Below are 24153 nucleotides of genomic sequence, written 5' to 3'. Positions count from 1 at the left end.
ACAGGAGTTACACCCAGGCTGAATTTGGTCCTCAAGGAAACCAGGTGCAGTACAGGCTTCTCCAATACAATTCTGCCAACTATTTGATCACTTTTATATGTGCTTGTCTTCCTTTTGGAAGAAGGGGGAGGAGGAAGAGCATTGAGACTGTTCAGTAATGCCATTCAAGTTGAGAATAACTGTTTTTATGGGGCATCCTTCTAACTAATAACTGCTTCCAAAAATCTGTAATGGCTTCAGCTAAAATCTGCTCTGTGTCTAACATGAAACACTCCTCTGGTTGTCCAGAACACAATTCACCTAGTAGCAGGTTGTGCTGTTCATGTATGTCAGATTGAGTTAGCTCTGCTACACTCACCCACTTGGAGAAAGGGGTGAAAGTAGAAGGCACCCAAACATACCTGTGGCTTTGCACTCTGGTGCACACCTTGAGCACATTCCCTTTTAAGAGCCTGAAACACTTCAGCCTACATCAAGTAAACTTATTTCCAAGTCTGATTTAACCTTAAGTGGCGTAATCGTTAACATGGCAAGCAGAAGAATTTTAATGACAGGCTCCTCTGTGCTCTGAGTAGATCCCAAATCCCCAAATGAGAGCAAAAATGTAAGGAGGAAGGGGGATCTTTTTAAGATCTAAAAGCAAACTACCGCATCTTTTTTGTTGCAATCAGAGTTCTTTGATCTATTTTTTCTTCTTGTTTCTTTCTTGTCTTCTTTTTAAAGATGAGGAATAGATTTCAGGGAAAAGAGTTTCTATCATCAAATGTCAGTATTAAACCATATCAGGATTTGTGGAGGAAATTTAGGGACAAATTCCCAAATTGGAATCTATGCCATCTGAACAAGTAAAAATCATTATATTTTATTAAAAGAAATTAAATAATGGTGAAGCTTGTATAGTGACAATATGAGGAAAGAGGAAAGAATATATGAGGAAAGAAAATAACTTGAAAGGGGATAACAAAAACTTCATGAAATCTAATGAGTAAATTTGCAGTTTATAGTTACAGAAATTCAGTTTGCTGTTTAGTTTTTTGTAGGGAAGCACAAAGAAAACATCAAAATGCCTGATCACATCCCATCTGTTACTACCTCTTGCTGGATAACATCTCTGCTGCCAAAAGCTATTTAAATTTACTACATTGCAGCTACTGATAAATATCACTTCTGTGAAGATCTAATACTAAATAAGGACTAGATTTGGAGATAATGCTTACACGCAGCTGTGTTAAACAGATCCAGATTTTGCTCAGCACAACTGGATCCTATTTGTTACCCATTTTCTCCTTGTGATATGATATTAAGCAAAATATACTATAGTACTATCCCCCTCCCATGACAGGCTGCAGCAGGTAAACAAAGTAAAGAAATAAAGCTAGAAGTGGGAAGGATGACAAGAAAGATACTGGGAGGAGGAGGAGAGAAGAGGATGATTACTGTTCAACAATTTCAGAAGCTCTCACTCTGGGCATCTTCCATGCAGATCTGACAGGCACAGAATGGTGCCATGAAACTGCCTCCAGCAACAGAATACATTTTCCAGCACATCACAGCAACTGCATTGGCATCAATTCTGCTTGCAATCCATGTCCAAACAGAAAAGTTCTCAGTGGTCCTATTTCAGCATATCTCAAGGACTAATTAAATCCTCATTATGATCTTCTAATTATTCCAGTGCTCTGGGATTTCACTGAGCAAGTCTCTGATGGTGCATTAGATGAAAAGGGTTAAATAACCTGTGCTGATTCTGAGACTCCAGATCTATTTCAAGACCTTTAGCACATCATCAGCATTATCATGAATATTTAACTATACACCACTGTGAAAATTATAAGGGAAAAACAATTAAAGATTTTTTATAAATTAATTCTGACCCATATTCATTTGCCCTAATAAATAAGGCTCCTTTAAGTATCCCCATTATGACAGCATATGCAAGAGTAGGAGTTTGTGGTCATTTACTGTTTCCATTACATTCAGTGGTGCTCACAAGTTCCCAATTTACTATTTTAATATAAAGAAGACTGAAACTTGGCATGCAATTTTTGAACTCAGATGAGAATTTTAAAAAATAATTTACTTAAATAGGAGAAGATGAGTTTTGTGAGCTTTTTTAGGATACAGGAAAGAACTTTTCGTTTGTTCTGAGGTAAATAAAAGTCAAATTTCGACCTTATTGTAAAATATACTTTTGTATTTGTAAAACAAACAAATAAAATGATCAGGCTACTGTAATAAGGGAAGGAGTGTAATCTAGTGTTTAGGCCAGAGAATAATTAGGATTTTTAGATTCTATTCCCAGCTCTGGCCTTAATTCATGTTGTGACCTTGAACAAGTCATCAAGAAACAGACTGTTAAAGGTATTTAGATGCCTAGCTAACTTCCATTGATTTCAAAGGGCATTAGAAGCATAAAGAACTTTAAAAATCTATCCCTTAGGTCATAGTTTCAAAAAAGTGTTTGTTAATTTTGGATATGTCCGTTTTTGTATGTCCAATTCGAGACACCTAAGGCATGATTTTCAGAGGCGCTGCACATCCACAATACCTACTGACTTCTGCTGAAATACTGGATGCTCAGCACCTCTGAAACTAAAGCACCTAAAAATTGAGGACCTCAGAATTAGTGGCTACTTCTGAAAATTTTGACTATAAAACCGCCATGTACCTCAGTTTATCTATTTGTAAAAGCAAGTTCAATATTACTTACTTCACCACCACATGGAAGGATTGTGAGGCTTAAATAATTAATGTTTGTAAAATACGTTGAATTAATTGTACGGAAGCAGAGAAAATGATGCCAGAGTATAATCTGGAGTAACTCTATTAAAATCAGTGGTATGACTGAAGACTGAATTTGCCCCATCAAGCTAAGAAAAAATATTATAAACTTTGCATCAAAAAGATATGAAGCAACCACTTTTGTGTAATTTCTTGTGGCACCATACATATAAAACAACTTATTTTGATAAAATCCTTAGAGGTTCCATTGACTGTGTATCAAATCTAAATAATTAAAGGACACAAAATGTGAATGGAAGTGAGCAGCATGAGCCAAATGTTTTCACTGGTATCGTACCAGGTCAAAGGAAGTATGGACCAGATATGATATGAAAGATTTTCAAAATCATTTGCAAATATAGGTAACTTTTTACACTACCGCTAAAAAAAAAGTAAGAAATAAACTATATAAAAAGGAATTTGAAGGGCTTGGCATATCCAAAACCCACAGAAATTCCTATTACTGTGCACATGAACATAGATTACAAACATACACACACACATCATATAAAAAAAACCTGGTTCCTTGATACTGCACTTCTACAGTATGGGATGTACAGCCTTAGACTGGCAAACATGAGCAATCCCAGCTGGGTGCTGAGTAACCATGGAAAGAAGGATAAAATACTATCAAACACTTTCAAAATAAAATAACTAAGTGTAAACATAATGGTTCAGTGTGGGGCTTTAGGATTTAGAAGTGGTATAGCTCAAATTCTACCCTGTCAATCAAGCTGCAGTATATCTGACTAATAATATTTTTTTCAAGTGTTGAGGGTATGGGATTCCATTCAGTAAGCCATTAGAAACCCTTTGTTCATTCAGTCATTTATCTAAACAAGGAAAGAAAAGTTAGGTGATGTTCTAGAAGGGACAGAAACACGTTATCCTAAATTGGAGGGTCACTCAGTGTTTTTTGCCGGAAATCATTCATATCAGTGAGCCAAGTGTTTAAATTACTGTAACAGATGCCTGTGGATCAGGTGTCTTCAGCAGCAACGATTTTCTGCTCAGTTTTTATCAGTAATTGACAAGCACGTTCCCTTTGAGACCCACCTTTCCTCCTCCTTTCCCTCTCCAAGTCAGTGAAAATCAGTTCAAGCAAGCAAAGGAATCAACTAATGTAAAAGCCTTTTTAAAAGGTGAAGTTTTCCATTTCAAAGGAGCCTCTAATCAATGATAGGGCACAAAAGGGAATGTATGCATGTTTATTTGTGTACTGCATAGCCTTTACAGATGCTTTGGGGATCATGTTCTACAAAATCAATATAACCTAGCTGGTTACAAATTTCATATCGGCTGCATGAAACAAATGGACATTTTATACAAGTTGGGTCACATGGATTGTGTGTAACATGCTAGAAGTCTCAATTTATAACCAAGCAGAAACAAAGCACATTGCATATAACACAATGCAAAAGTTATTAAAACACAAATCCCAAAGTTGCAGCTTAAAATATGTTTTTTAAAAATATACTACTAGGTTCAGCTTCCATCTGTGAAAGCCTTTTGTGTGACAGCACTGGGAAGAAACCTAGGCCAACTCAACCTTGTTTATACATTCTGGTTTCCCCACTGCTGTTCACCGATTTGGCTTTTGAGTTTTGGCAGCTGTCTTCTCCCTTGTTTCAATTTTGATTCACCTCACGCCACCTTTCCCCGGCTGGGCACTTCAACCACTGAGTACCACCTAATTCCCCTCTAGAAAGGTGATCAAGAGATTGACCCACACAACAAAGTTAGAGCATCCCACTCATCCTTAGTGTCATTAACCCATTCTTTGAAGCCTAACAATATATATCATAAGATCAGTCATAGTGGATCAGACCAAAGGTCCATATAGCCCAGTGTCCTGTCTTCTGACAGTGGCCACTGCCAGGAGCTCTGGAGGAAATGAACAGAACAGGTAATCAAACCCATTCTCAGCTTCTGGCAAACAGAATGTATCCACGCTGTAAAGATACATTTTGTTGGGCAGTGCCACATACTATGCTGAGACACAATCAAGAAACGCACATATCTTTTGAGATGCTTTGGCCTCTGAAGCCCCTGCCTGATGCAATCCCACTGTTTTATGACAGTCCATCGCATCCAATATACTGCATTAGTACTGGCTAGTGAAATGGTTCTCTCTCCACCATATGGATCACTCTAAACAATTTTTATGGTGGAACTGAGGCCCTGTGCTAGCAATGGATTGTGTTTAAAGGTGACCTGTAAACACAACAACTGAGTTAAGCCCATAATTATATACTAAATGTTCTCTGCTAACCAGCATCCCATGGAGGAGGCACACTTCAATACAGAAATTTTTTTTTCAATTAACCGTTTCCCCCTTTGTCTGAAATCCTCTTAGTACTTCCTGGATGATATCCCAGAATGCATCATTCTGTCCTCACTTATACCATGGGTTTCACTTGCTGCAAACAGACTTCTAGAAGTATTTGCGGAGTCACAGAATGGGATCTAGGATATCTTCAGTACCAAGACTATTGTAGTGGTGGCATTTAACACGATTCTGTCGTGATCTCAGATGGCAAGATGGTTTTATAAAATTGTTGCTAGCACATTTCAATCATAATGTGGACAGCACCTCTGGTTCCATAATTATTTTGCTATCATTGGTTTATGAAACTGTGATATACTATTATCCTGGGGTGGCGGGGTTATAATACAGTTGTAATGAGAAAAATCCCTGTCCACATTGGTGAGTGAACCTGTGCTAGCCAGCAGCAGCCCCGCTTGAATGGGGTTGTTGCTAGCCAACTTTTCACTACACTGTGAATAGGATCCAACACTTTTTGCAGGTAAGGGGCGGCTGGGTTGGGATCCTGAACCACTCAACCTTACCAGCTTGTTTCCCCCTCCTTCTTTTCAATGTAAAGGGATTTTAAATTTCTTTCTAGAATTAGGCTGTAGACCAGCCACGGCCTACATCCAAAGACGTGGGATACATCAGAGTTTTGCTAAAGTGAGAAAACTGTGGTCTATAAACCAGATAATTTCTATTCTACAGAGATCAAATTCCAAGTTACATATTTATAATTCAAGTTTATTTTATTTGAATTCTGAAGAACATTAAGACTTTGCAGCAGAATCCTTTTACAATTACTGCTATTTACAGTATTTTTAAAAAGGCTTGCATCCAACTGTGTTGTGGTAAATCCCCCTATTCACTTACTCTTCCCACAAGAGAATTAAGAACCCCACACAGTCTATTTAAATGAAGGTTGTCATTATTCTACTGAGAGAAACGAACTTGGAGAAATTCCACCACACTGATGAACTCCTGAGAACAAAAGGTATATCTGACGTAAACTAATAAATAAATAAATAAATAAATTCTAACAAACCTCGATCTTGTGGCATTGGTGACTGGCTCAAGGCAGGATGGGAGCTGGATTCTGATTGACTACCAGGAGGCTGAGGTGGCATTTGACTACCTGCAACAAACAGAGAGAAAATTTAAAAAACAGACCAAAACCCGTTACATTTTTTTAAACCACTGCACATCAAAGAATGTACCAATTGTATACATTAAAAGATACAGCTCAGCAGGTCTAGCTTTTTTCACAACTTTTTTTTTTTTTTTTGGTAACCCAAGGAGGAAGTGTGGATAAACATATTTAGCAATAGGCATGCCGAAATGTTCAATTTTGTATTGAGCGAGTTCCCAACCTCACTGACATGATCCAATTTACAGCTGTAAATCTCCTGACACATATTTCTGTTAGAGAATTTAACAAAATCCAAGTCTGCAGAACAATAGGGCTCACCCTGCCGAGTTTAAACTGGCCTCCAGCCAAGCAGACATGGACTGCTGCCAACAATATAACCAAAGAAAAATCCAGTCAATACAGAAAAGACTAACAACCGTTAAAAAAAATATTTCAATGAATCGGTGGACTTAATATATTTGAATGTCCAAGTGTAACACAGAAATAAAAAACGAAAGTATGCACATGCTGTGAAAGCGTGGTGTATGTGAGATCAGATAGAGATGGGGTATATTGTTATTCAAAGGAAAGGCAAACATTTACTCTTATTAAAAAAATAGCATGGTATCTTTCATATACACAAAGAGCAGATATGACCCAATTTTAAGTTCATGTTAAAAAACACCATCATCCTCACTACTGTAAACTGCATAGATCACAGTTTATCTATTCTGCAAGGTTAAAGAGCACAGACAGCATCATCAACATTTTCACCTGTTATTCCAAGGAGACCAGACTTTCAAACCAATGAGGCTTAGAACACTAGAGCTTTCCTCCCTCAACACTATTATACAGCAAAGCAGGGACTTAATATCATGGGCGGTGGGTATTATAACAGGCCAGGGGAGACTAAATCTCCCCTGGTGCAGCCGCCACCAACCCAGGCTGGATGCCTGGGCCATGGTGGCCCTGCCTGCGCTCTGCCTCTTCCCCTCTCTGCTCCATCCCCTTCCCCAAGGCCCCTGTCACCTGTTGCTGCTTGGTGAGTCCCTCCTCTCTTCCAGTCCACTCCCCCTCTCCAGCGGTCCTGGCAGCTCGCAGCATCCCTCCTCACCCCCATGCCCCTGCAAGGGAGGGGGTGGAGGAGAGGAAAGATGTGGGGAGCAGTGGGGGTGGGCTCACCGGGGAAGGGGTAGAGGAGAGGCGGGACAGGGGGCTGTGAGGACCTTGCAGGGAACAGAGGAAGAAGATGAGGGACGTGCTGTGTGGTGGCGCTAAGTGGAAAGGGGGCGCAGTGAGGAATGGGATGGGATGGGGTTTGGGGTAGAGTGGAGGTGGAGTGTGGGTGGGGCCACAGGTGGAAGAGATGGGACAGGCAGCTCCCCTCTCCCAGGGGAAGCATCACCCTCTGCCCATGCTTATTCTACAGACAGCTGCAGAGGCACAGCAGCCAGCGAACAGAACTGCAAACAGGGGAGTTTCAGAGGGAGTTTACAGGGGGAGGTTGCAGGGGAGCCTAAGAGGAACTAGCAAGCCAGGTAAGGGAGTGGGTGGTGGTCTGCCAGCGGCCCGGTGCCTGTTGGGGGTCCGTGTTGTGTTGTGTGGCTTGGACCGCCAGGCACAAAGTGGGAAGGCCAGGACTGATACAGAGGCTTCAGTGGAAGACACAATGAGGATGACTGAATGTGAAAGCTGCGGCATGTACATGATGCTGGAGGGGGTACCTGAAAAGGGTTACATCTGCATGAAGTGCCGCCTGATAGAGCTGATAGAAGAAAAGATCCGAGGACTGGAGATGCAGGTGGAAACTTTGGTTGAGTTTAGAAGGGGGTTCGAGCAGATGATGGAACACAGACATGAGGGGGCTGAAGGGAGAAGCTCAGACATGCAGACGGAAGCAGGACCAAAGAATTCTGAGGAGGGACTGCTGGGTGAGGAAAGTGGACGGTGGAAGCATGTGACTAAGAGAACCAGATAGAGGAAAAGACAGGCCAGTGAAGGAGAAATAGAACTCAGGAACAGGTTTGCAGAGTTGGAAAATGAAGAAGGGGCACAGCAGGTGGTCGCTGAAGGAGAGAGGGCAAGGAAAAAGAGAAGAGCAGCTAGTCCTGCAGAAGGAGGGGAGAAGTCAATGGAGGCAACACCAAATATGAGCCCCAGGAGGACTGCAAGGGTGAATAGGAATCGAGAGGACTTGCAGCCAGTGGGTGCAGGGGATAGACCGGAGAATCACACTGTCACCAGGAAAAGGCAGGTCTACGTGATTGGAGACTCCTTACTGAGAAGAAGAATAGACAGGCCTGTAACTAGAGCTGATCAGGAGAACAGAAGGGTGTGCTGTCTGCCGGGTGCTAAGATACAGGATGTGGACCTGAGGCTGAAAAGGATCCTAGCGGGAGCGGGAAAGAATCCGTTGATTGTCCTTCATGTGGGAACGAAATGATACGGCTAGATACTCGCTGGACTGTATCAAGGAGACTATGCCAGATTGGGGAAGACGCTTAAGGAAATCGAGGCTCAGGTGATCTTCAGTGGGATTCTGCCGGTTCCTAGAGAAGGGCGACAAAGGTGTGACAAGATTATGGCGATCAACAGATGGCTCAGGCAGTGGTGCTATAAGGAGGGCTTTGGGATGTACGGTCATTGGGAAGCATTTACGGACAGAAGACTGTTCTCTCAGGGATGGACTTCACCTGAGTAAGGAGGGAAATAGACTTCTAGGATGGAGGCTCGCGCCGAACTGATTAAGAGAGCTTTAAACTAGGAATTTGGGGGAGATGGTTGGGAGATGTCCAGGAGATCTCCACGCCGGAATTTAACCTTGAGAGGGAAGTAAACAAAGTAAGAGGGATACAGTCGTGGACCGAAGAATTGACATAAGGAGGAAGGGTGTGTAGATACCAGACTAACAGGTGATGCTGGTGGTAGAATGTCTGTGCATAACAGGGTAAAGAATGTCAGTGAAGCCAAACGCCAAAAATTAAAATGTCTGTACACTAATGCGAGGAGCCTAGGTAACAAAAATGGAGGAACTGGAGCTACTGGTGCAGGAAGTGAAACCGGATATTATAGGGATAACAGAAACATGGTGGAATAGTAGTCATGACTGGAGTACAGGTATTGAAGGCTATGTGCTGTTTAGGAAAGACAGAAATAAGGCAAAGGTGGTGGAGTAGCATTGTACATCAATGATGAGGTTAACTGTAAAGAAATAAGAAGTGATGGAATGGACAAGACAGAGTCTGTCTGGGCAAAAATCACACTGGGAAAGAAAAAGCTACTAGAGCCTCCCCTGAGATAGTGCTTGGGGTGTGCTACAGACCGCCGGGATCTGATTTGGATATGGATAGAGACCTCTTTAATGTTTTTAATGAAGTAAACACTAATGGGAAATGTGTGATCATGGGAGACTTAACTTCCCAGATATAGACTGGAGGACAAGTGCTTGCAAGAATAATAGGGCTCAGATTTTTCTGGATGTGATAGCAGATGGATTTCTTCACCAAGTAGTTGAAGAACCAACAAGAGGGGATGCCATTTTAGATTTGGTTTTGGTGAGCAGTGAGGACCTCATAGAAGAAATGGTTGTAGGGGACAACCTTGGTTCGAGTGATCATGAGCTAATTCAGTTCAAACTAGATGGAAGGATAAACAAAAATAGATCTGGGATTAGGGTTTTTGACTTCAAAAGGGCTAACTTTAAAGAGTTAAGGAAATTAGTTAGGGAAGTGGATTGGACTGAAGAACTTGTGGATCTAAATGCGGAGGAGGCCTGGAATTACTTTAAGTCGCAGCTGCAGAAACTATCAGAAGCCTGCATCCCAAGAAAGGGAAAAAAAACCATAGGCAGGAGTTGTAGACCAAGCTGGATGAGCAAGCATCTCAGAGAGGTGATTAAGAAAAAGCAGAAAGCCTAAGGAGTGGAAGAAAGGTGGGATTAGCAAGGGAAGCTACCTTAGTGAGGTCAGAACATGTAGGGATAAAGTGAGGAAGGCTAAAAGCCATGTAGAGTTGGACCTTGCAAAGGGAATTAAAACCAATAGTAAAAGGTTCTATAGCCACATAAATAAGAAGAAAACAAAGAAAGAAGAAGTGGACCGCTATACACTGAGGATGGAATGGAGGTTAAGGATAACCTAGGCATGGCCCAATATCTAAATAAGTACTTTGCCTCAGTCTTTAATAAGGCTAATGAGGAGCTTAGGGATGATGGAAGGATGATAAACGGGAATGAGGATATGGAGGTGGATATTACCACATCTGAGGTAGAAGCAAACTTGAACAGCTTAATGGGACAAAATCGGAGGGCCCAGGACAATCTCCATCCAAGAATATTAAAGGAACTGGCGCATGAAATTGCAAGCCCGTTAGCAAGAATTTTTAATGAATCGGTAAACTCAGGGGTTGTACCGTACGACTGGAGAATTGCTAACATAGTTCCTATCTTCAAGAAAGGGAAAAAAAGTGATCCGAGTAACTATAGGCCTGTTAGTTTGACATCTGTAGTATGTAAGGTCTTGGAAAAAATTTTGAAGGAGAAAGTAGTTAAGGACATTGAGGTCAATGGTAAATGGGACAAATTACAACATGGTTTTACTAAAGGTAGATCGTGCCAAACCAACCTGATCTCCTTCTTCGAGAAGGTGACAGATTATTTAGACAAAGGAAATGCAGTAGATCTAATTTACCTCGATTTCAGTAAGGCATTTGACACGGTTCCACATGGGGAATTGTTAGTTAAATTGGAAAAGATGGGGATGAATATGAAAATTGTAAGGTGGATAAGGAACTGGTTAAAGGGGAGACTCCAACGGGTCGTACTGAAGGGTGAACTGTCAGGCTGGAAGGAGGTTACTAGTGGAGTTCCTCAAGGATCGGTTTTTGGGACCAATCTTATTTAACCTTTTTATTACTGACCTTGGCACAAAGAGCGGGAATGTGCTAATAAAGTTTGCGGATGACACAAAGCTGGGGGTATTGCTAACACAGAGAAGGACCGGGATACCATACAGGAAGATCTGGATGACCTTGTAAACTGGAGTAATAGTAATAGGATGAAATTTAATAGTGAAAAGTGCAAGGTCATGCACTTAGGGATTAATAATAAGAATTTTAGATATACATTGGGGACACATCAGTTGGAAACAACAGAGGAGGAGAAGGACCTTGGAGTATTGGTTGATCGCAGGATGACTATGAGCCGCCAATGCGATATGGCCGTTAAAAAAGCAAATGCGGTTTTAGGATGCATCAGGCGAGGTATTTCCAGCAAAGATAAGGAGGTGTTAGTACCGTTATATAAGGCACTGGTGAGACCTCACCTGGAATACTGTGTGCAGTTCTGGTCTCCCATGTTTAAGAAGGATGAATTCAAACTGGAACAGGTTCAGAGACGGGCTACTAGGATGATCCGAGGAATGGAAAACCTGCCTTATGAAAGGAGACTCAAAGAGCTTGGCTTGTTTAGCCTAGCCAAAAGAAGGCTGCGGGGGGATATGCTTGCTCTATATAAATATATCAGGGGGATTAACATTGGGAAGGAATTTTCCTCCAGGGCAGATTGGCAGAGGCCCTGGAGGTTTTTCGCCTTCCTCTGCAGCGTGGGGCATGGGTCACTTGCTGGTGGATTCTCTGCAGCTTGAGGTCTTCAAACCACAATTTGAGGACTTCAATAACTCGGACATAGGTTAGGGGTTGTTATAGAAGTGGATGGGTAGGGTTCTGTGGCCTGCGTTGTGCAGGAGGTCAGACTAGATGATCATATTGGTCCCTTCTGACCTATGAGTCTATGAATAACACTAGTGAGCCACTTCCCTGGGATACATCTCAACCCTCAACACAGCGCTAAGCATACAGGATCAAGCACCAACTCTTGTGCTGCTGTAAAATGGTGACAGTTTCACACCAACCAATCAAATTGCCACAGCCTAAGGAGAAGGGAGAGCAAGTCTCAGGTGCGTCTTGGGATTTTCATTCATCACTGATTTTGAGATGTGGCTGCTCTTGACAGCCAAAGCAGCTGGAGGACCAGCTCAGATTAGGCAATAAAAATATATTTTAGGTGGTCAGACACTGCAGCGATGAGTGTGGTATAAACAGTAGCAGAGAGGTTTAAACGCCTCCTCATCAAAATGAACAGATTATTTTCAGACTGATTTCCTTTTTAAAAAAACAGCAAGAATAAAGAACATGTCAAGTAGATTTTCTCTTGCTTAGCTCCCACCCATTTTTACTTGTTGAGGGGAAAATCCTGGGCTTATTTCTGTAGCCATAAGGATTTGTCCCAAAGAATACCAATAAGGATTGCTCTTTCTGCAGAACTATGAACCATCCAAATGTTATGGGCAAATAGGGTTACCAGATGTCCCAATTTTACAGGGACAGTCCTGATCTTTGGGTCCTTTTCTTACATAGGAACCTATTACCCCCTATCCCTTCTCCCCATTTTTCACACTTGCTGTTTGATCACCCTATGGGCAAACCACAGAAGGCAAGTGAAGTGCTATGTATTCTTTATCCTCCATCTACACTGTGTCAGAGAAACTAGCCACAATTACAACAGCTGATTTTAAAAGATACATTAGATTTATATGCAATACAAAGAAACAAACTAGTAAAATATAAAAGTTGCCTAGCTATTTGAATGGAAAATATTTGCACTAAAACTCAAAGTATGCAGTATTATGATGGGATATGACAACTGCCTCATTTCTGCACTTCGCAAGAGTATGCAAACGGAAGTCTAGAGGCAGAGTTCCTTCTCCAAAAGACCAAACATGGCACTACTATGAAATATTCAGTGCCTGGGGCCTTGGATCCTCAGCCCATTTAGGAACTCTAAAGCATACGAGAACAAAATACTGACTTATTTTTTTATGTCACTCAGGAAAGGACTGTAGCAAGACAGTAAGTGTCTACATTATAATGAACACTTCTGCATGAGAGAAATGATTCAGTGACTCAGGACTGTAAATAAACAGCAATCCCATGTTAACACAGGGCACTACCACTTATACTGTGTATGCCTGAGGCACTGCTATCAGACAGAATATTTCAAGTAAACCTAAAACATGTAAAAACCATCTATGACTTTATAAGTTACTAAAAGATGCAGGGGTACTGCTGGTTGCATTGTACAGCCCCAAGATGAGAATTCCTTTAGGGTCAGGGACAGAAATTCCTCTGGGAGCTGTTAAAAATCAAATAGAAGATCTATGCTGTGTAGTTTATTTTGCATCCATTTACGATGAGCTTGTAAAATCTTTCTAACACTCTAATTTTTAACACTGATAATAATGTCAATTGTCGAGCAAGAACCTTATCCTGCATATACAGTCATGCAAACACAGCGCTGGCGAAATCAAACTTTAGAACTGTGCGTATGTAAATTAGGCACTACAGAAATCAATTTCATCTGCCTCCTCTAGAAATGTGAAGTCGGGAGTTTCTCAAATAAAATGATGGGCACCTGTAACCATTTGCACAAGTATTTATTTATTTACAAAGGAGTACTTTGGAAATCTCCCCCTTATTTAATAAAAGCTTTAGAACAAAATCTCGTTAAGTCACAAGAGAAAATTATTTCTATAAAGAACGAGCAAATCAACACTGCGAGACTTGAAGAAAGATTAGCTTAACTGGTGCTGCTGTAGATTATTCACATGGTGAAATTCAACAGACTATAAAATTGTAAGTTAGACCAAAAGCAGCAAAAGGAGAACAATGCTAAGATCGCCATTTAACCCTTAAATGGTGACCCACAAGGGGAAAAGAGTTGGTGCTTTTTTGGTTTCTTTCGGATATATAAAGATGACCTGCAAGGTTGTTTGTTTCTTTAAAAAGGTTTATCCATTTTCTTTCTTTGATCATTGTTTTTATTATTATTTGTGTTGTGGTGGCACCTAAGAGCCCCAGTCATGGAGCGGGACCCCACCGTGCTAGGGGGTGTACAAACACAGAACAAAAAAGATGGTCCCTGCTGCAAAGAGTTTACAATCTAAATACCCTAGGAATTAAAGCGTAATTAATTGAGAACTGATTTATATTCAAAAGAGTTAAAACTCTGGGGTTTATTGTTTATTTAATACCCATTTAACTAAAATGCTAAGGAGAAAAATTTCATTGGCCTGATTGTGCAATGTCCGATGGGTAGACTGCACTTAATGGGGCTCTTTGCAGTCACAGAGGTCTACCTGTGTGGACTGTGTGTGGCAGAAGCGGGGCCTCTGTTACAAATTCAAGTCCCGCCAAATCTTCAATGTGAAGCTTAAAAATGCATAATAGGAGTTTTATGAGATGCCAAAAAAAATTTTCAGCACAGCTAGGGAAGACCAGACATTCCAGATATTTCTAAGATAAAAAACAATCAAAAGAAAGAAGTAACTACTATTAAAATAACCTACCAATTCAGCCACCCTTTCTGGCCTTCAGACAACATATCAAAAAGAAGCAAGAATGGGCACAAACCTTCCATCTCCACTCCCCTGTTAGAAGCCACTTTTAATTCCATATTAACTGATTTTTCTATTTCATTTTGGAAAGAAAATTGCAAAGAATGCAAACAAGTGTTTTCGTACATTACCGTAGCTTTCGTACATTACCGTAGCTATTTGAAAGAAAAAGAACAATTTTTTTTCACTGACAAACTATTTTGACCCAGTATAATACAAATGGAACTTTTAACAGAGCTGAACCTTTCCCATGTTTTTGTGTAGCACTGCTGCTACACTGATGAGGTATTCCATTTGCCAGAATGTATGCAGGATAACCACTACTGTGTATGTTGCATAGCATTTTTATTATGTAAAATCACAGCAAATAGAGTAATGTGTGTTAAAATACTTTGCAATGACATGCTATTCCATTTCCATAGATTTCGTACAGTCACACTGTCACATGCAAATCTTGGTAGCAGGAGTTCCATTCAAATCAGTAGCATTGTGTACGAGCCATACTGTATTATAGGTAGTGTGGAATGCAGTGCCTATAAAAATCTTTATGTAACTACTGGTGCATGCACAACAGAAGCTTTTAAAATTTAGATAACAATCTTTTCAACTTTGTTGTTAAAATACCAGAAGTGGGAGCCCATATTACGTTATAATTGCCTATCAGACTGTATTATTTTTAAAAATCAACCTTTTATTAGAAAAATTTACAGAGAGAAAGAGGAGAAATCATTTTAAATAGTTAATAATATAATGACAGACTACGATTTTTCTGCATATAAAAATTGGTTAGGTTAAACTCTTAAATATTTTGTAAGACGGTTTGAAACAGAGGCAGAAAGAGTTAAATTGTATCTTTCAGAGAGGTGCTCTCTCTCTGTTCTGTTTTGGACTGAACAGAGTTGGGACATACCACTTAAACTGAAAAAGTACTGAAGAGAAGACTGTATCAATGACACTGCAATATTATTATCATTTTTCTACTTTCCACATCTCAGTTCTTTGCTCCTGGTGCCAGCTCACACTCTGTCTGACAAGAATAAAGCTGGAGTCCTCACACCTGTTGATGTTGTAACTGCAGGTTAACTTGCATTCTGAGGGCCAGGTTGACATCTGACTAATCTGTGCTGCTCTAGCAAAGCAAAGTAGCTGTAAACTCAGTTTACCCAGCTGTTTAAACCACGTTTATAGCTATTTTGAGTCACAGGAGCAGTGCAAAGCAGACAAAGGATATCAGTGGATCCGGCCTTGAATCTTCCACATTAGCCCTTTAAATACTGTATCATCCTTCAAAGATGCAGGTTTCTCTAATGTATATTAACTCTCAGAAATCATGTAAGAACAACAACTAGCAAGAATTCTTTTACTGTTCATAACAATATATAGTTCTTAGATTGTAGGAGTTTCAAGACAGAACTGTGTCTTTTTTTCATGTTTTCACAGTGTCCAGAATAATGGGGCCCTGATCCTTACTGGGGCCTCTGAATGCTACTGTAATATAAACACTACATTATGTTACAAAAAATAAACAAAACCACACACCAATCAACCAAAACCACTTCTGTGTTAAAAGAACCTTCCTTAGGTTGAGTAGTCTAGCACTCAAAAGCTAGGAAATTAGAATTAAGACTGTGTAACCTTAATTCTGCCCCCTTCCCCGTGCATAAGCATTATGATACAGTCTCTAATTCATGAGCATATGCTGTTTGTTCCACAGAACGCCATGTCTCATTCAGTGCACAGAATGGGTGGTGCTCAATGAATGAGGGAACTATTCAATATTTCTTTTTATCCTCCACCACCCAGTGTGTTGCCCCAAGTTCTAATATACTGCACACCATACAAATGCTGCCCTACCTATGGAATTATTAAATGCTTGCATGGATTTTTCTGTGGTGCTCACCACCGTAGTGTGTTTCTGAAACTTGGGTCTGCCATATTGGAGATGCAGGTTTGAAAAGGGCAAAGAATTATTAGCACTTCTTAGTAGAAACAGGGAGTCTAAGCACTCACAGACTCCTAAGCAGGTATGCTAGTGCAGCAGATGTTCCCTTAGGCCAGAGCGAACGTCACTGGGGGGAAAGCAGTGGCAGAAGGATCCATTTTGTCTGTGTCCCATCCGGAGGTCCTCCTCTAGGCGTGGATTGCTGAAACGAGGCACAACTGCAATGCACGATTCAGGGAATTTTGAGAGTTTTTGGCAGCAACCCCTAAGCAAGCTGAGCCATGTGAAATATAGATAGCCAATGGCAACTTTCAACAGCTTACAACTCGGCCAAATCTGAATGGATTTTCATGAGGCCACTAAAAGGCATCTTTCTGCCCAAGGATTATCCCGCTGCCAAATTTCAAAGTCCTGTTGCAAACCATGGAGGTGCCAGAGCAATTCAAAAGAAGGTCACAAGGTTTCTTTATAATAGAAAATATTAGTTAATCTAAGCCTAGGAATCCCATAACACCTACCTGTGATTTGTAATTTAGATATAGAGAAGTTTCATTTTGGGGGTCTATTTCCTTCCACTTTCACCTTTGCTCATTTGATGCACAATCTACATTAAACTGGGGAGCTAACACAGCATGAAATATTTCTGCTGGAGGCCAGTACAGAATCATACAGCTCAGGAGAACAACTAGTTAAGTCTTTTCTAATCCTTGCATTCAGAGATGGTGGCTGGGGGAGGGAGGAGCAGGAACTGAATTGAGCAGGGAAGCTCATATTTCTCTCACCAGGCCAAATTAATAAAAACAAAACCTGATTTCTTCTTTTCTTATTCTTCCTCTTCCCCAATGTTTTTCCTCTTTCTAACATCTTAATTTCTTTTGTTTTGTTTGAGAAGCTTAATATTGGCTGCCTTCTGAAGAAATGGGCACAGTGACAGATGAAAGACTGTATTCATCGTATAATTCAGAACGGGGGAAAAATCGACTGCTGTGCATTTAAGATTCTAACAACCTTGCAATTTTGTATAGTTGGTTCCCCCCATCCGTTCTTTTGAAGAAATCTGCTTTTATTCTGTTAATAACTAACCACAGTTGCAGCAGCATGGATCCGATTAGCAGTTCTTATGGTACAAAGGGGAGGGGGAAAAAGAAAGGCTGTGAACAGGGCTGCCAATTTGTCTACCTAGGTCCCCAGGAGAAAGATTAGATGAGGCGCTTGCTCCCTTTTTTTCACTCAAGCACTGCTCTATACTAGATAGGCCTTTTCAAAGCCAAGCCACTGACTTTTTTTAAAAAGCTCTCATTTGAGCCTCCCCAGCAAAAACTCCCTTCATATGTTTTTCTCTCTGTGCCCCAAAAACATCCATCACAATTGTGCAAATCTGGGGGCAGGGGCAGAAGGGGAAATGGGACAAAGAAACACAGCCTGTCCAACACATTTTATCACACCTCTACGGTGATTTTAAATTATTATTATATTTGCTAAATTATATTTTCCTGAATAACGTACAAGAGAGAAAATAATGCATAATTAACAGGTACCTCACAGGTGATACGGCAAAAAACATGTACCCATCTGTTTAATGTATGAGTCAAATCCTTACTGCAGTTCTTACTCTGTCCTGTTCGCCGTGATTTCAGTGAGATTTGCATGAGTCAAAGCAGAGTAAGAGCTAGCCCGATAGGAATAGTTGATGCATTACTTTATATCTTTTTTTAATGTGGTAAACTATGCGTTCCAGCTACTGAAAACAAATGTGTTTTTAATTACTTTCTATATTTCAATTAAAAAAAATTTAATTCGTAATTGATCCAATTTGTAAGCAACTGAATGCTTTTAACAAAGATAGGGAAGTTGTCTTGCCTCCTTATATTACATTCAAATTCTCTATTTTCTAAAATGAAACATCATAAAATATTAAGAATTTAGTTTAGCAAGTTAACACAAGTTCCAAGGGAAGGTGTTTTTACTATTAATGATCATTCTTTAGAGACAGTTTATAATTTATAAGGAGAATTTTTCTCTAACCTGGTCTTGGTTGAGCCTACTGTACTCAAGAGCTTGAAACGCAGTGTCTATAAGAGGTAGGTATAAAATTCATTGGACTTGCTTCCCAATAAAAACTGACCTACATCACAATTTTAACATAACAGAAGGCATATATATTGGTAGTTCACCAATAATCTTTGGAAGTTCACATCTTCAATGTGAAAATCCCATGGGACACCAAAGATAGGATAAAAAATGTTCTTAGACTCCCCACCACATTTCTTTTTGCAGCACCCATCTACACTTGGGAATAACTCCAAATCAACAGCTGACAATATAGGTTTCTGATCCCTAAGTATAGATGAAGACTATCCAGGTCATGTTCTTGTTTGCACTTTGGGGTCAGCACTGGGGGCCAGCGATAAGTGAAGTAGCATCATTTGCTAAATTTAAGATATTCCCACTGTTCCACAGGCTCTTCTTTCTTCCCTCATTCTTTCTCACCATCTCTCCTTTTTTAAGTGCTGGCAAGTAGGTGGAAATTGGAACAGTGCTAATCTGCAGCATTGAAGCAGTTTACTTGTGTGCTGCTGTTCTTTGCTCTACTCTAACTTTGCAACTTCCACTGCCTGTAATTAATAGATACTTTGTTAGAAAAAAGGTAGGACCAATAATTAATCCCACCCCACCCCCATGAGGAACAAGCTTAACCAGAATAGTGTTTATCGTGAATAACATGAGCATCTCATCATAATACACACTTCTGTTCAACAGGAACAAAGAAAGCCCCCAGGAAGGCAAAAAGACAAATCTAATATATTATGAATAAAAGCTTCCGAAGGCAAAGCAGGTTCCAAACAGCATCTTAAGAATCTGACCTTCCTTCAGACAGGATCTATCATGACATATTTAAACTTGCCCAACAATGGGAAACCCAAAAGACTAGTGCTAGAGCCTAGCAATTCTTCATATATTTTTAATCAGCTTAAAACTTCCATAAATTTAGTACCCTCTTCAAGGTCACACACAGAACATTCAGCCATATGCCTTTAATGTAGTTTGCAAATACGAACTTCTATGTCAGTTTCTGTTTGGAAGGGGACGTATCAACATTAGCAACCCCTGGTTATATCATTTATAAACATGCAGATGTGGATTATTAAAGATTAATGCATTTTGGGATTGGTGTCGGCATTCCGTTTGTCTCATGCCGAAACCAATTCTGTTCTTCATTAGTCAACGACAACTCACATCACCGTGTTGTGAAAGAGAAATCAAAGGTGCAAATGTGAATTGAGAATAAGTGATGAAACTGATTACTAAGAAACTTAACTGCTGTAATCAATCAACACATCACAATAATTTGAGTTATCTGGGGATGAGGAAATGAACATAAAAACTCACCATCAGAGTGGGTTTACTGTCTGTTAAGTTTTTAAAAACCATGTCTGATATCTGAGTTCCATATCTGACTATGGAACAGAACTGTCAACACTCCACACACATATTGAAAAGCAACAGCTCAGTCCACACACATTTTGTTACAAAGAATAAGATATTTCTTATTTAAAATTCATTTCTCAAAAATACTAGCCATGACTAAAATTGGAGGGGCGTGTGCATAGTGGAAACAATTTCCTTGCTGAACAAATCTCATTTTATTATCTGGCCTAAATTTAAATCAGCAAGACTTCCAGGCCTATGTTCTGATATCTTGCTCCACGTAAGGACACACAATACCTTCCTGAAGTTGATGCTAATTACAGAGCAACCCCAAACTGGACTATTTCAAGAAAGAGTAGAGCTATCCAGCCTACATGGAAAGTAGACACTGACAAAGCGCTCTACTCCAGAAAACAAAAATATACCTTGTACTAGATTTATGGAAAGCTTTATCAATGTAATATGGGTGACTGCCAACAACAACAACAAATTGATAAAGTGGGAGTGGACTGACTGACTTTCCCTGTAAACCCATCAATCACTACTCAATAATGCAAAGCACAGGGGAAGGAACCCTTTTTATTTATGACAGAATCCACACCTATCTTTTATTGTGGCAATACATGAAATGGAAAAAAAGGATCTAAATTTAACCACGTAAGAATATAAAAATTCAATTTCCCATAAAGTAAGCACAGGCACTATAAATTCCTTGGTGAAGGCATCACTGGGTTGGTAGAATCACATAAGAATCCAGGAACACAAATAGTAAATGCTAAAATTAGAAGCAAACTGTACTTCCCTATGGTTGACCTCAGCATGCAATTCCTAGCTGCAAGACATGACAAGAACGATTTTCATATTTTTGGTAGCTTCAGTAGATATATTTGAACTTTGTATGTGAACCAAAATGCATGTACTATATACTTATGCAAAGACTTGAATTGGTTTTCCACACCCTTGTCACCCAAGATTCAGGTGGACTGACATATATGGTATGCTAAGAAACAGAGAAAACTTTAATAAAGCAGTAAGAGAGACTGATTTAAATAATTATTTTTTCTGGTTGGCTGGTTGTTTCTTCTAATTTAGTGATGCTGAAAAGTACCAGACTGACAGTCCAGGCAACTGGCGCTCTCTGTCCTCAACAAAGCACAACGTGGGCTATGGCAGTGTAAGTTTCCCTAATGCTTCTTCCTTGCCACTGTGCCTCAGCTCTGTTCTGGAGAGACCACCTCTGAAACAAGGCTAGTTCCTTGACCTCTCTGATGAGACTGCAAGCAAGGAGCCAGTTCTGTTAGAGTTTTTTTGTGACATGGACAATTGTCCCCAAGGAAGTGAACTGAGATTATCAACTCATTTCACACAGGCCAAACAGTCTTCAGATGGTAATTTATAATCACTACTGAACTGATCTGATTTTTAACAGGGAACATAAGAATGGCCGTACTGGGTCAGATCAATGGTTCATCTAGCACAGCATCCTGTCTTCCTACAATGGGCAACAGAGTAACAGAGGTTAAATACTCCATCTAATAAAACCAATCCCTAGAGCCAGAGTATCTAAAAATTGCCTATTCCTTCTCCCCTTCTCAGAAGAAAGTGGACTGCAGTATAAAAGTTTTAAATGCTGTTAAGAATCATTGGAAAAGGGATTTAAAACTATTGCTATGTGGAACATTCTATTTCATTTGTAAGGGAAATCCACAGCCTTGCAGGCACTGTAGGTTTGTAAAACTGCTGAATAGATGTTTTGTGCACTGCTGGTGATTAAAAACATGGCAATGTCAATGGCATTGTGTGTTCTGTTTTTTTTTCTGGTCTGCTTGCCAATGAACAGCATGCATCTTCCTTGCAACACACTTGTTGCAGGAGTTTTGCCTCCGGAGAAGCCAAGACGGAAATATTGATGGATGTGTTAAAATAATCTTTGTCCATTCAGGAAGACCATGTCCATTTTAAAAGGAAATTATCCCCTATCTTGTCTTGCAAGGATACTACTAGGCACCTGTAAACTTATTGCAAAAAATGAAGGTTCAAAAATTCAGCTCATATGGTAATCTTCTCAAATAATTTTGCTGAAACAACAAATGCTTTAATACACTAGTAACAGTGGGTAGTAAAGCAAGTTATCTTTTCCCCCTAGGTCATGACCAGAGTTTGGCTCATCGGGGAAGGAAGTCTGAGATTTTCCGAAGTGTAGTTTAAAAGACGACATTTCCAATCAACTTCTCCTTGTCCAGTCATGCTTCTAGAAATACTTTATTTCACAGGCCTTAATTTTTGCCAGACCTGAAAGAGACTACCATTTCTGCTCCGATTCTCACTCTGAAACCTCATTTTAGCCTATGACAGACAACCTTTACTCACTTTTTCCTTGCTCCACTAATGAATCCTTCTAATCTGCCCACATACTAACTAGTTTGTATACCAAATTAGGAGGCTGGCTGGATTTCCAATCACAACACTTCAAAGATACCCTATTGCCTTTCCCTCCTTCATGCCTGCAGCTGTATCACCTTGTATTATTTCTGTCAGGTCTTAGAAGTTAAGTACACTTGGGCCTGGTCAGTACATGTGTGGAAGATTGCCAGGTAAAAAGTCATTAAGTGGCGTTGACGGCACGGTGGGAAATACCCCTTCTCTTGAACTAGGGTACTCTGTGAGTAGAAGAATGGCTATACAGCTGGGATGTAATACTCAGATACTGACCATCTGTGGCCATTAAAGATCTTTCAAAGTGGATTAAGCTAAACCAGAACAAGGCACTCTTATTCTGGAAAAAGAGTGTCCATACTTGGTGTTATTCAGGAATAGCTACTCCTGAGTAACTCTATGTGTAGAAAAGCCCCATGTATAGACAAGGCACTACAGCTTTTACCATGACCAACTAGGCAAAGTCAACACTATATTCCTTGATAAAAAACCACCACCACCTTTTTTGCGATGAAGACATAGCCTAGGAGCATTAAACCCAATATCCCACCCAAATTCCAATTTAGCTTGCAGCAATCCTTCTGTAACAGTGCATAAAGATAATATTGTTCTTCACTTCCTATGCTAACCTGCTGTGTAGCACTGGTGTCTATTGATAAACAGCTGTTTTTCCTTCATATGGAAAAAATGTTGAGAGAGAAAATGAAAACACCCAACGATATGAAAAGCCACTGTTTTCCTTTAGGACTTTTCTGCATGCAGACTTGATAAGCAACAAGCCTGGGTGTAATAACAGTAGGCGAAAGTGGACTACAGAACAGTTAGTGTGCAGTAGCAGGGTCCACACAGCCCTTAACGCACAGCAGGCTGTTGCACTATAGATTTACACCACAGCTTGCCATGCACTAAATTTCAGGGTGGACAAGCTCTGAGGTATTTCTAAACACAACAGCCAGAATACATGAAGAATTAGTGTCAAAAATGTCAAAGTGTGTCTAAAGGAGTAAACCTCTTTGCAGAGGGTTTAAAAAATAATGTTGCTTAACTCATGAAATCTGCCCAGACACTAAAGAGTTAACAGCTTCCTCGCCTATCAGCAATCTCCCACAGAACTCTTGCCCTTCTTAATATTTAAACACTGTTGCTGCTTACACTGCAGAGAGGAAAAAGCTGATGAAAGCCTTTGGCCAATGAAATAAAAAATTGAAAAAAAAAAGGCCCTATACCAAATCTGTTTAGCTTATTTACATTTTTGCTTTGTTAGTCAACTGAAACGGCTGGCGCAGGAGGCAAGAAAAGTGAAATTAACATCCACTACATCTTCTGACAAGGGCAGCACATTTTGATGTTATGTTGTGTCAGCTTCCACTACTGGGTGAGGGTTGACTTAAGTACAGTACAAGACCTAAATACAGTGCAGGGCATCACATTTTATGTTTTTTTTTTCTTTTAAATCAGTAACCTAATTCTGGAAAAGCTACAAAATAAAGAGAACTTTATTTCTGATTAAGTAAAATAATGGTCTATATTACAGAAATAAAATATACAACAGCATCTTAAATTGGCCTATTTTTATCACCGAAGAGCAAAAAATGGGCTCTGGAGTGCAAGTGTAGCTGAGAGAGAAGTGATATAGGTTTAGGGAAAACATGCACTTTTGATTTAAAAAAGAAATCCA

At 40.0% G+C, this 24153-nt stretch overlaps 1 protein-coding gene across 17 annotated transcripts in view; it reads right to left on the bottom strand.

Moving 5' to 3' along the window:
* Positions 1-24153, bottom strand: part of ARID1B (AT-rich interaction domain 1B) — a 446074-nt gene that overhangs the window by 113488 nt on the left and 308433 nt on the right. For all 17 annotated transcript variants that reach the window (XM_032799678.2, XM_032799682.2, XM_032799685.2 and 14 more), the window contains one exon: positions 6135-6224. In XM_032799678.2, coding sequence (XP_032655569.1) covers positions 6135-6224 — 90 coding nt within the window. The remainder of the gene's footprint in view (positions 1-6134; positions 6225-24153) is intronic.

This window comes from Chelonoidis abingdonii, chromosome 3 (genome assembly GCF_003597395.2).
Source record: "Chelonoidis abingdonii isolate Lonesome George chromosome 3, CheloAbing_2.0, whole genome shotgun sequence".
NCBI classification, from domain to species: Eukaryota; Metazoa; Chordata; order Testudines; family Testudinidae; genus Chelonoidis; species Chelonoidis abingdonii.
Note: the sequence above shows the minus strand (reverse complement) of the source record. Positions and strands in the feature narration are given on the sequence as shown.